Source organism: Tripterygium wilfordii, chromosome 6, assembly GCF_013401445.1.
Source record: "Tripterygium wilfordii isolate XIE 37 chromosome 6, ASM1340144v1, whole genome shotgun sequence".
Lineage (NCBI taxonomy): Eukaryota > Viridiplantae > Streptophyta > Magnoliopsida > Celastrales > Celastraceae > Tripterygium > Tripterygium wilfordii.
In genome coordinates, this window is record NC_052237.1 from 4469565 (window position 1) to 4481512 (window position 11948).

The 11948-nt window shown below is 36.9% G+C and overlaps 2 protein-coding genes across 2 annotated transcripts; one reads left to right on the forward strand and one right to left on the reverse strand.

Annotated features, from left to right (window-relative positions):
- On the forward strand, nt 1-2048 carry LOC120000147 (probable E3 ubiquitin-protein ligase XERICO). The gene has a single exon (XM_038848049.1). It carries the CDS (start codon nt 1418-1420, stop codon nt 1820-1822), a length of 405 nt encoding a protein of 134 aa, XP_038703977.1. The 5' UTR covers nt 1-1417; the 3' UTR covers nt 1823-2048.
- A 2745-nt stretch (nt 2049-4793) lies between these two features.
- On the reverse strand, nt 4794-7715 carry LOC120000146. Its single transcript, XM_038848048.1, has 2 exons — nt 7175-7715; nt 4794-6254 (listed from the first exon to the last, which is right to left on the reverse strand). Exons 1-2 carry the CDS (start codon nt 7253-7255, stop codon nt 5157-5159), a joined length of 1179 nt encoding a protein of 392 aa, XP_038703976.1. The 5' UTR covers nt 7256-7715; the 3' UTR covers nt 4794-5156.
- Nucleotides 7716-11948: the final 4233 nt, after the last annotated feature.

Below are 11948 nucleotides of genomic sequence, written 5' to 3' on the forward strand. Positions count from 1 at the left end.
GATGGGCTGCTGATGTAGGATTAATGGCAAGTAATTATAAAGAAAACCAACTAGTAGGATTGAAATGTGACATTTTCAAATTGCGCGAAATTTGGTTGGGAGTCTTATTTTGCCGTGGTTGACAAACTAGTGGCTATGCCAATAACCCCATCTTATTTTTGACAAATTTCACTGTTTAGGTCCTCAAATGAGTAAATGTTTTAGGGACATTTTCGTATTTGTGTTTTCTACTACATTAGGGCTATAGCTGGTCCTAGGGCTTATTATCTTTTATCTTTGAAGAGATATACTGAAAACCAGACCCGAGAGTTTCTCTCAATTTGGTGGATTCCAATGTGATTTTTCTTGATTTAACATTGGTTTAATCTTGTTCGTAGTTTCTGCCTGCTTTAGCTTGCCAAGCCCAACATGACACATTTAGGGTTGCCTCTATGGCATCTTAGTAGCACCCATGGATTTCCATTCACTAACATGAGTTTGTGAAGTTAGTGCATCTTTCTTGGACCCCTGCTCTGGCACATAGTGCCATAGAATTCTTGGCTTGTACTGCAGTGGGTGTCTGTGGAATAAGCTCATCCACACGTCTCGAGTGTGAAATATCTATTGGTGGCCAAATCTAGGTGAAAAGTTTAGGGTAGTGACAACTTTGTCTTAACAAAAGACAGCTAGAAATGTTAGTCTCCAAAGGTTATATACCCTTTATAGCCCAAGCATTGACCCTTCAGAGAAGAACTCAAACCCTAAAGAAGTAATCAACTATGAAGAGGAGAAGAAACCAGTGAAGCTTCAACACGTCAGTCAGGCTCTTTCTGTTGTCACGTCATTTGAACCATTATAGGCCATGTCCTTCCGAATGGTCCTACAGTTGGGATCCAATAAAAGACAGTACACCATTGTCTCCGTCTAATGCCTACGCTCCACTGCCATTAATTCCAGACCTGCAAAGCAAAAACCCTCAAAAGCTTCCACATTAATCATTGAATCTTCAGTGCATATAAAAACACAGAGATCAAGAAACTTCCATCTGCCACTCGTCATCACCTCACTTGCCACCAAAAGTTTTCCCAGACACGTGGCTTGTATCAAGTTACCCTCTTTGGGAGTCTCTGTTGCGGAGAAATGTCGATCAGAAGAATCAGTTTCCTTCAACTCACAAAAGGAATTTAATTATTTTTATTAATCAATCAATCAGTAGTAACACCATATAAACGTAACACGTGTTGCCACGTGTAGTGATTGAGCCCTTCAATGCAGTGTGGCCACGAACCAGGGTCAAGTCATAGGACCAGCTAACTTGGTTTTTGGTGCTTACAAAAGGTGGTCACAGTGTGTTATGCGGAAGCAAATTGTTTCTCCTTCTGGGTTGTCTTGAGTGGTTTTCCTTTTTCCTTCCTCGAGTGTTTTTGCTTTGTGGGGTATGGGGCTCTCCAACTTTCCTATTATAGCAGAGGGATTGCTACCTGTGCTGGTGATGAACACAGTGTTGTCATTGACTTTGTTGAAGAACATTTTAAGGACTCTGCTTCACCTGGTGGGTGCTGCCAATAGAGAGAATTATCCAGAGTTTCAAGAAGACCCAGATGAGTGTCTACCTGAAAATGGAAGTAGGAGAAGAGTATCAATAACCCAATTCAAGTCTCTGTGTCAAGGCAATGGCAATGGCAGCAGCAGAAGCAGAGAGTGTTGTGTGTGTTTATGTGGGTTTGAAGCAGAAGAGGAGGTCAGTGAATTGTCCTGCAAGCATTTTTTTCACAAAGGCTGTTTAGAAAAATGGTTTGATAACAAACATACCACTTGCCCCCTCTGTCGATCTATTCTCTAAGATTAATTAGATTGAATTTCTATAGGAAGTTGTCTTTTTGAAATCCACTCATCTTTTTATTGGTTACCCTTGTGTTGTACTCTTTTTATTGTTCTGTTGCCAGTTATACTTGATTTTTGACTGAAATCAGAGAAGTCTATCTTTGCTTTTGAATATATATTAGTGTTACTGTGCTTACATGCACCGGACTCAAGAAATATGTAACATTAAACAGAGATTTCAGGCAAGTGCAGGTGCTTCTCTCATCTGTTTTTGTTTTTTTTTTTTTTTTTATGTTGTGTGTGTTGAGGAATATTTGAAAATGGGGACAAAACTTCATAAATGTATAAACATTGATTGAATGTACAAAAGCTCTGCCCATAATTTGTTTCTGAACAATGAAACCTCGTGTTCATGTTAAAAAAATTGGTTTCTTCTCCATCAAAAAACAGTGAATTGTCCTCAAATTATGCAACTCTGTAAACAAACTGTCATATGTCTATATATGTTTGCCTCTGGATCTGGAAACTTTTAAGTCATATCCCACCAAATCAAATACTAGTTAGAAAAATGGAACCTTTTGAACTTGTATTAATGTTAGTTATAGAGCAAATGATGCATTAATTTGAAGACTCTTCACTTGTCAGTATTGGAACTTTGAAGAAATTATCCAATGCAAACAAGGCAATTCATGTAAAGTAGGACTGGACTTAATCTACTGATTCTATCATTCTAACATGGAGTGTATGGGTACTGTTCAAAAGAGTCCAGTCAATCTGAAAGAGGGAGGAAAGATATAAGCTGGAAACTCCATGGCCACCCTAGCTGTCTTTTAGACCTCAAAGATCCAGAAGATTCTAATACGTCAGTTTAACAAAATATCTCCAACTGAAAACCTACCAAGCTGGACAAGACAGTCTATGCAAAAGTGAAGCTTGAACATAATAAATACTTGAATGGCAGATAATCATCGAGTATTCAAGGGAATCAACCACTGATCCAGTGGTTACGAACCCAGATGAGATAATCATCGATCGAGTCTTCAAGGGAATCAACCACTGGTTCAGTGGCTACAAACGCTCTCATCTCTTTGGAGGTTAGGGGGTTCTATTCCCATGGGGTGGGATTGCAACCAACCTAGGTTTAGGCAGACGCTTTAAAAAAATATGCTAAACCCATGTCAATGTGAACAATCCATCTGAAATACACAAATTAACCGAATAGAACACGTAGCAGAACAATAGATAATCGCAGAATAAAACGAAAACAAAAAAATACATATAACAGACAATAATAGCTTAATATACTTTCACGTTTATATCCTCAGAGTCATCCAAAATAGTCCAAATTGAATTGAAATTGAAGGAGGAGCACAGTTTAGAAGAAAATGGAAACTTTTTTAAAAAATTATTTCAATAAAATCATCCCAACACATGCTTTCGGGAACAATCCTAAATCACACACCACCACAGGATTAAAAAAAAAAAAGTGCAAATCTAAAACACAAAAACCTTAATACATACATGGATACCTTGGGTATCATATTGACACACAACTCCCCACTTCAGCCAAGGTTTTCTGGATGCTTGTCAACTCTCCTGAGGCTCTTTAAAAGCTGTAAAGTGGAACAATTAACTTCACAATTAAGAGAAAAGGTTAATGAATGTATGCCTGCGGATATGAATGTTTTATCTACATTTTACCTTTGCCAATTGCCACACCATAACCCTTAGGGCCTGTTTGGTAACATATGTATTGTAATGGTAGTTGTATCCACATTGCATTATAATGTTTGGTATCCATTAATTTAATTATTTGATAATGAAGTTGCTTACAAAAACAAGTAATCTCAATACTATCTAAAATTTGGTATTATGATTACAAAATCAAGTATTTATTCCTTAGACAAATATATCCCCTATGATTATAAATTATTTACAGTTATATCCTCACATATTTAAGCCTAGTTGGCCTGGGGAGAGGCCCGATAGTTTTTGGGCTGGACCGCCAGACAGGCCTGAAATACTTATTCACATGGGCCGCAACAACAAAACCCAATTACTCGTCATCATAAGAGACTGACTAGTTTGCTGTAAATTTCTCATGCTCAAACTAAATGAAGGCCTCAGCTTCTGCATCAATATTGCAGACCTCATCGACACCAGAGTTAGCGTCGTCTATTTCTTGGACCCTCCTTGGATCAAGAAAGACGCGATCGACATAGCCATTGTTGATTGTAGCATAAGCAGCAACTGCGTAGGGAGGAAATTCAGTGAGTTCTATTGGCATTGATTCCGCTCTAGTGACATCGTTCAAAAATGACATCTTGCTGTCAATGATTTGATGGTATCTTATGCCTAATATCAGGTTGTATCATCAACTGGAATTTATACAACTCCATTTTTATTCGAAAACAAGGATAAGGCAGAATCTGATTCTGTTGCCTTTTGTCATATAATCAGCCTAACTTTCTTGATGGCATCTTATGCGACAGCATCATTTTTTATGCAAACCAGCTACCAACATTGCGCGAAATTTCTTCACTCTTGTTCTTTTCCTCTTTATTATTTGTTATTACAAGGAAATTGTGTAGGATAACTTGTTTTTGCATGTTCACTACCAAACAGAGTAGATATTAATGTCATCTTATGAGATCATCCCATTTTTTGTCACAAGCAATCTTGGTTCTCCATCCACCTCCATAGAACATAACTGATATGGGCATAGCATATTCCTATGGATTTTCTTTAAAATTCTTCTCTTCCATCAACCAACAACGTGGTGTGTCATGAATTAGTCAAACCAAAGGAATATGGACCTTGGAACACAATTGCCAGCTTTGCGGCTAGATAAGCAATTGCCTGGCTTTGAAACCAAACCATGTGACTGTGAAGGACGTTAAATAATTGTCATTCCTGCTATATACATATTCAAATGTAAGAATACTATTTGTCTGTAGAGGCCTAAACCAACTAGCAACAATCATTTCTGCTTTAATGAAAATTGAAAATATATACTAAAAAAATGTGTGTTGATTCCCAAAAAACTTAAGCGAGTCAATAGATGCAAAGAATTTGCTATGTTCCCTGCCTATTCAACAGATGTGATACATCTTGATCAATGTCTAGTTTAGAAGAAGCGTTATATACACAAAATTCACCCCACAAAACCCAAGAATTGCTCCAACTCTGCAAATATTCTCCAAAGAATTCTATACATTACGCTGGACACCAGGAGCAGCATCAATGGCACACCGTAGTCAGCAATTGCTAAGTTGAATGCTTCAGAAGGAGAAACAGAAGCTCACCTTCAACTAGCTTTACCAGAAATTTACAGAAGAGGCATAATGAGGAAGTCACCCACTTTCTCTTCTGCAGTTTCCGGGCAATAGAAATTTAAGCTTTTCTGCATCCTCCAAGAGATATGATGGAAGGTGAACTGCCGAGAATGAATGAGGAATTGGTCCCATCTTTCCGATGATTTCCTTAAATGTGTACTCCTCTGGAAGCATGTCAAATAAATCGGCCCCCTTGCAAATTATTCTTTGAACTCTCGTAGGGTTCAGGTAACGAGAGAACCTCACCCTATCAAAATGGCTGTAAGCCTTCATCTTAAAGATAAATTCACTGATACGCCGAAAGCAAAAACTACAGTGCCACCCTGCGTCTGCCAAGATATCATCTGTCTGGCGATAATGTGCATACCTAGTTTTACCAGGCTGATATCTGTGTACCGAAGCTCTCCAGCTATTGTTATCGACAAGAAACTCAAAAGAATAGAGATAATTCTTCAACCGAAGATGAAGGACCTGTGGTGTGTCGTCACACCATCTTAGAAGGTTGATAGTATGTCTGCTTGGTATCTCATCCACGTCAGACATTATCAGCAAGTCATCATCAGAAATACCTGCTATTTTGAGAAGCTGGTCCAGTGCCACTCGCTGGTATGCCTCCTCAACAAAAGGGTTTTCTCCTTTCTTAAATCTCCCGCCAACAGTTCCGTAAGTCAATCTAGGCTCAACAAATTTAAACTCGTCTCGGTGGCCGGCAAAAACAAGAGGCTTTGGCAACCCGGTAAATGTTGAATTGGATTCGAGAAGAACAAACTGGGTTATATATGGATAGAGTTCTTTCCATCTTAACTTAAGAATGTCCAACTCGTTACTGAACAACACTGCATCATAAACACGCCTTGGGTACTCACGGATCCCCCAACCATGGAGTTTACAGAGGTTCTCCATTGACACATTCTCATCATAGTAGTGTGGGATATCATGGAATGGCTTGGGCGGCGATTCCCATAGTGGACGCAGGAAGTATGATATCTTTTGCCCGTGTAAATAAATACCAAATACGCATGTTGGGACAAGAACGAATAGAAGCAGATAGGTCTTCAAATCCATACCACGAAGGATGCAACAGATTCTAGACATGCTCAAACCTCCGCTTGATTCCTGCACATTATAAAATTTACTTCAGGTGATCAGAATGATTTATTGAAAGGTAACGCAAAATTTAAGGATGACCACACTTCAGCCACTCTGAAAAAGAAGAATGAAAATTTACAAATGATTAACATCTCTATCATCTATAGCAAAAGGCTGAGCATAGTTTAGACGAACACAATTTTTCAGCTTCTGTCTTCTCTCTCAAGTTTTTATGTTTATTCCAGATATACAAAGGAAATAAGCACAGAAAACTCAATCAGCAAAATTTTGGTAGCAAAAAACTCCCAACAATGAACGAACAATAAGCTTCTTTAAAACAGACAAAAGCCTCAACAACCAACAGACTGACTCTGAAATAGGGTCAATCAAAATGTTTCCAGCAACAATATGTTAGTCAATATATTATGAGTAAGCAATGAAAAAATGTAGAAAAAATTCGGGAAAAAGGGTTTCCTTTTTCTCTCAAACAAACAAACAAAAAGTTTTGCTTTATTTTCCGTCAGTTTCCGTGGAAATTATGAAATTCCAGATTATCTGAATACGATTTTCTTTTTCGAGAAGCTATTGTCAGAATCCACTATTTTTTAAACTAATCAATCAACATTGGATTTTCAGGTTAGAAATAATTTTCCATTCAAAAACAAATTCCGTGATCTCAGATTTACATCTACAAAAAAGAGCAGACGCTGTCTCACATAGAAGTCCAGAAAAAAAATCCACATTGACATTTTCAAATCGAAAAGTGTTTTGCGTCCTCTAAGAGAAACAAAATCCTCAGCGTCTAAGAGGCGGAGGACTTCCACGGATTCAATAGAGGTAGAACGAATCATTAATCGGAACCAAAGCAAAAGGAAAACCATAACAAAAGCAATCAAACAGATCAATTTGGGCATCAAAAGAGAATCTATAACAAATTAAACACAAACCTGGCCACAAATATTGCCGCATATATCATCGGACTTCTTAGAGCAGTAATGTCCCCCGTTCTCAGTCATCATCCACCACATTCTTATTCTTCTCTCCTTCAAATTCCCAAAAAAGAATAACACTTTCCAATGCAAACCAAGCAGATCAGCCCCAAAAATAGCACCGAACCCCAAATCCGAACTCCGCACGAATGTCAAATTCGTAAATTAAACCCTTCACCGGACACGTAGATCTCCGCTCTCCCTTCCCTCCCAGCCAAGACCCACTAATTCTAGCCGTTATTTCAACGAAAGTATTTAAAAGGCGATGATGGGTAGCTCCAAAATCGTCGAAAACACCGATAAATAAACAAATATAACTAATTTAAAACCCAAAAAAAGGGAATACCCAGAAAGGGAAAAACGAGGATCCAATGAGCGATAGAGAGAAAAAGCCCCGTAGAACAAAAAGAAAAGGGTAGAAGTTGTAAAAATGACTAGAAGGAAAAGGTAGTTTCTCTATCGTTGGGGAGTAGGAGAGTATAGTTTATATAGCCTTGAAGACGCTGCCTTTTTGCACTTATTTATATGGTTTGTTGCCGGAATCAGTCTGTATGTGAGTTTCAGTCTTTCAGAGGCTCGAGGAGGGCCCCACGCACATACGCGTCTATTGATTATTTTATAATATTTATATATTGACCGACTCAACCCAACTCTGCCGTGTCGTTTCGACACAAGTTATTGCTTACGGGGCGATTTAGGTGATTTACTCGGCGAAGTTTGGACACGTGGTAATCTTTGTTGGGCCCGGAGTTTTTGGGCTAGGCTTTTTTAAAAGGGTGATTTGGAGAAGTCGACAAATGGGTACAATACAACGTGGGTTTGGATTTTGAACATTGGATGGGAGTGTGGGTCCTACCACGATGTCGTCAAAATGATTAAAGCATCTCTACATCACCAACGGTCGAATATGATTTTTTTTTTGAGAAGTGAGTAGAGGATTTCAACTCTTATCATTATGATAATACATACTATTTTTATCACTTCAATTAGTGGCTCGGGTATGGTGTAACGATCGAATATGATTGTGAAAATCTAAATATGTTATTTGTGACAATAGCATATGAAGGTATATTAGAGCATCCTAAAACATCTCTAATACATTTTTTTTAAGTAAAAGCATCTCTAATACACTCTTCATAATTTTTTAAACAAATTTTATATTTTACCTATGAAAATACCACTTTTTGATAATTTAGACTAATATTTTTTCCATCTTAAATATCTACAACATTAAAATATTACTTCATATAATGAAATGTCTACTAATAGAAAAAAAAAATGACACATCACGAAATAGCGCACATGCACTATTTTTTGGAGGCTGCTCTATTTTGGAGTACCCTTAATAGACACCAATGCAATGAGTATTCTCTTAAAATCTGTATTTTTCATGGTCGATTTGTTTTTTTTTATTGATGATGATGTAGATTTAGTTCTACGAGTTCAAATTTTCAATTTGCAATTTTCATCATTTACTCAAAACTCTAAGACTAGTTGACATAACTCAATCCAAATCAAAACTCTAAGACAAGTTGGACCAAGTAAATGCAACACGTTTTTGAAGAGGAACCACAGTAATGTTGGAAATTAAGTACATCATTATTACATAGTTCGGCCTTTGAAAGCTTCATGTTCTATGGCAATAATTGGAGCATTTGCTAATTGGCAATTGAAGGAGTCAAGTGTGTAATAGTACGTACTATCCACCAATGACAGTCTCACCAACCTTAATTTATGAAAATTTGGTCTCTTCATGACCTCGTCGGCTCGTCCTTTCCTACAAATTTCCACCCGTTTTCTAGCCTCACATTAATGCCATAAACATCTTCAAATTCAAACTATGTGGCCTACGTTAACTTACCGCGTTTCATGATCATCACACGCAAACTTATCACTCCATTATCAACAATGAAGACAAGTCTAAATCATATTAACGCCAATGCACTAGATCTCATCAGAAATCTGCGATTACTCCACTGGTGTAATCTTAAAGGTTTAACTTGGTAGTAGTAATTTTTTTATTAATTATAATGTTCTTAATTATTACTATTGTTGACATGAGAGAAGATTTTAATTTAAAAACCACTTGAATAATTGCTTAGTGGTAAATTTTTCCAAAGTCAAACCATATGAACTCGGTAAGTCCTGAGTTCGATTCCCACTGAGAATAATATCGTTGCGGCTACGCTCGCACTGGGTTTTGAAACTTGTACGATCTCCTTCTCGGAAAAAAAAAGAAAAAGAAAAGGAAAAGAACCAACAAAGAACTTTCAGAATTTGAAACCTTACCTTGATAGCCTCTCTTATATATTTTTTTAAAGGGTATAACCCTAAACTTCTATATGCATTATGTGTTTTTTTAATGCTAATAAACATTTCAAGCTTCAAAAAAATACGGAAAGGCAAGTTGATATCTCAAACAATTGAAGTCAACACACTTATTAAGGATGAATTGACATGGGAATTAGGCCAAGTCATACATACATTAGTTAGAAACTTAGAACGTTGTGTGGGAATTGTTGGTGATTGGTCGGCAATAAATAAATGCTTGCGTCGTCAACGGCTTTGCATGTCAGTTAACTACTTCTGTAATTATTGTAAACTACCTCTTCAAAACCTCCAAATTAGATTTCTCTACTATGGTCCATTGAAACCATTTTATTATTTTTTTCCTGAATGACAAACGGAAGAAGTGCTTTTAGGGCACGTCAGGGACCCTAATTTCAAAGCTACAATAATGTTATTAATTAGCAACCCATAATTTAATTTAGAGATTCATGGACATATTATGCTTATCTTTATTCATTTTGTTTTCTTCTGTATATTATTAAATTTTTTTGATTAGGGAATAAGAATGGCAATTAAATATTTGTGCTTTGAGGAGGTGGCACGTGCTCAAAGTATGGTGAGTTGGGGAGGGAGTTTAATTAGTTAGGACAACAAAGGCATACATGTATATAATATAATACAGTATTGGTCCAATACTATTTACTATGCTTAGCTTTCCATGAACAACTCATGTGGTAGCTTTTACTGGTATTCCTTGGAGCCTCTCTCTTCTTTTCTTCTTTTTCCAGGGAATATTTTCGTAGAGGCTAAGAAAATATTTTAGTAAAGGCGTTTGGGACCAGTTAGGCAGCTACATAAGAAGATAACACTTGTAGGTAAACAACAACAACAACAGACGTTTTTAGTAAAAGTCTAAAAGATCTTACACGCGATATATATGCTTTGGGCCTTGTGGCCCATCAGAGGTGGAGATTAATTCCTATGAGTAAACTTTAATCACACCCCTATATTTACTAAAGATACCCAGTCAACAGATTTTTATAAGGGATTGACAACTTAAATTGAGGTGTTTTTAATAAACTTAAGGGTGTGATTAAAGTTTACCATTCCTATGACCTAATTGACTAGTCTTGCAGAGTTTGTTCCTTTTCTTTCAGTTCTGTAGTTAAAACAGACAAACAGATCTGCAGAATGCCTACTTGTGCACTGTATTGGGCCCGATAAACATTAGGCCCTTTCGTTAAGTCAAAAGTATGGGACAATTGGCAGTAAGAGCACTTTAGACAACTTAATTGTAAAAAGGTCATGAACATTTTTAAAATTGTAAAAAAGTGCAATTTAAGGGTAATTTGGTCATCTGACTTAAGATATTTTTTAGTTTATACCTACAATACCCTCCTCTTTCTTCTTCTTCTTCTTCTTCTTCTCCCTCCAACTATCCAACTCTAGTGTGTCCTCTCTTTATCTCCTTCTTCTCTACTAAAAGTTATCTCCTTCTTTCTCTCCTTCTTCTTCTTCTTCTTCTTCTTCTTCTTCTGGTTCTCGATCTGGTTCTTCGCTGTCTTCTTCTCCGTTTTTGGTCGAGTTTCTCCTCTCTTCATCTCCTTCTTCGTCGTTGCTCAATCTGGACTGCGTCGAGTTGCTCTGCTTCGTTTTTGACAGATCTGGACTATGCTTCGTTGTTCAATCTGGGTTGTGCTTTGTTTTTTTGCAGATCTGGACTCTGGTTCGTTTTTTGCAGAGATGTATCACTATAGTATCACCATAGTATCACCAACACCAAAAAACCACTAAAATGATGAAACTAGTATGCATACTTCATCTTCCTAACTACTTTTCCTTTCTTGATTTTCTTTTCTTGGTTACCTCTCTTGTTCGTTTTGAAAAAACATTTACAAGTGCAGAGATGTATCACTATAGTATCACGAACACAAAAAATTCATTAAAATGATACAATTGAACCAATATGCATACTTCTTCTTCCTAATTACTTTTCCTTTCTTGGTTTTCCTTTCTTGGTTTTCTTTTCTTGGCTTGTACATCTCTTGCTCGTTTTGGAAAAACATTTACAGCTGCAGAGATGTATCACTATAGTATCACGAATATAAAAAATCCACTAAAATGACATAACTGAACCAGAAAGACATGTAATGCTATCAAATTTACGTTCTAACATTTATATCATCATTTTATGAGCCAAAAATATAAATTGAACACTAAATTGGATCTTCTATTTAAAAGTATCACTATTGTATCACAATTCGTGGAGAGAGAAAATCAAAATTGAGGTTATTTTGGTAAAAGATGATCCCCAATGTACTTTTTTAAAAGGATGTTTTAGTAATTGTACTTTTTTACAATTAAGTATAATCTAGTGTACCGGCCTCCAAAAGTCCCCAAAAGTATTTATATCCACGGGGAGTGGAAATCTTGACTGGGCCAC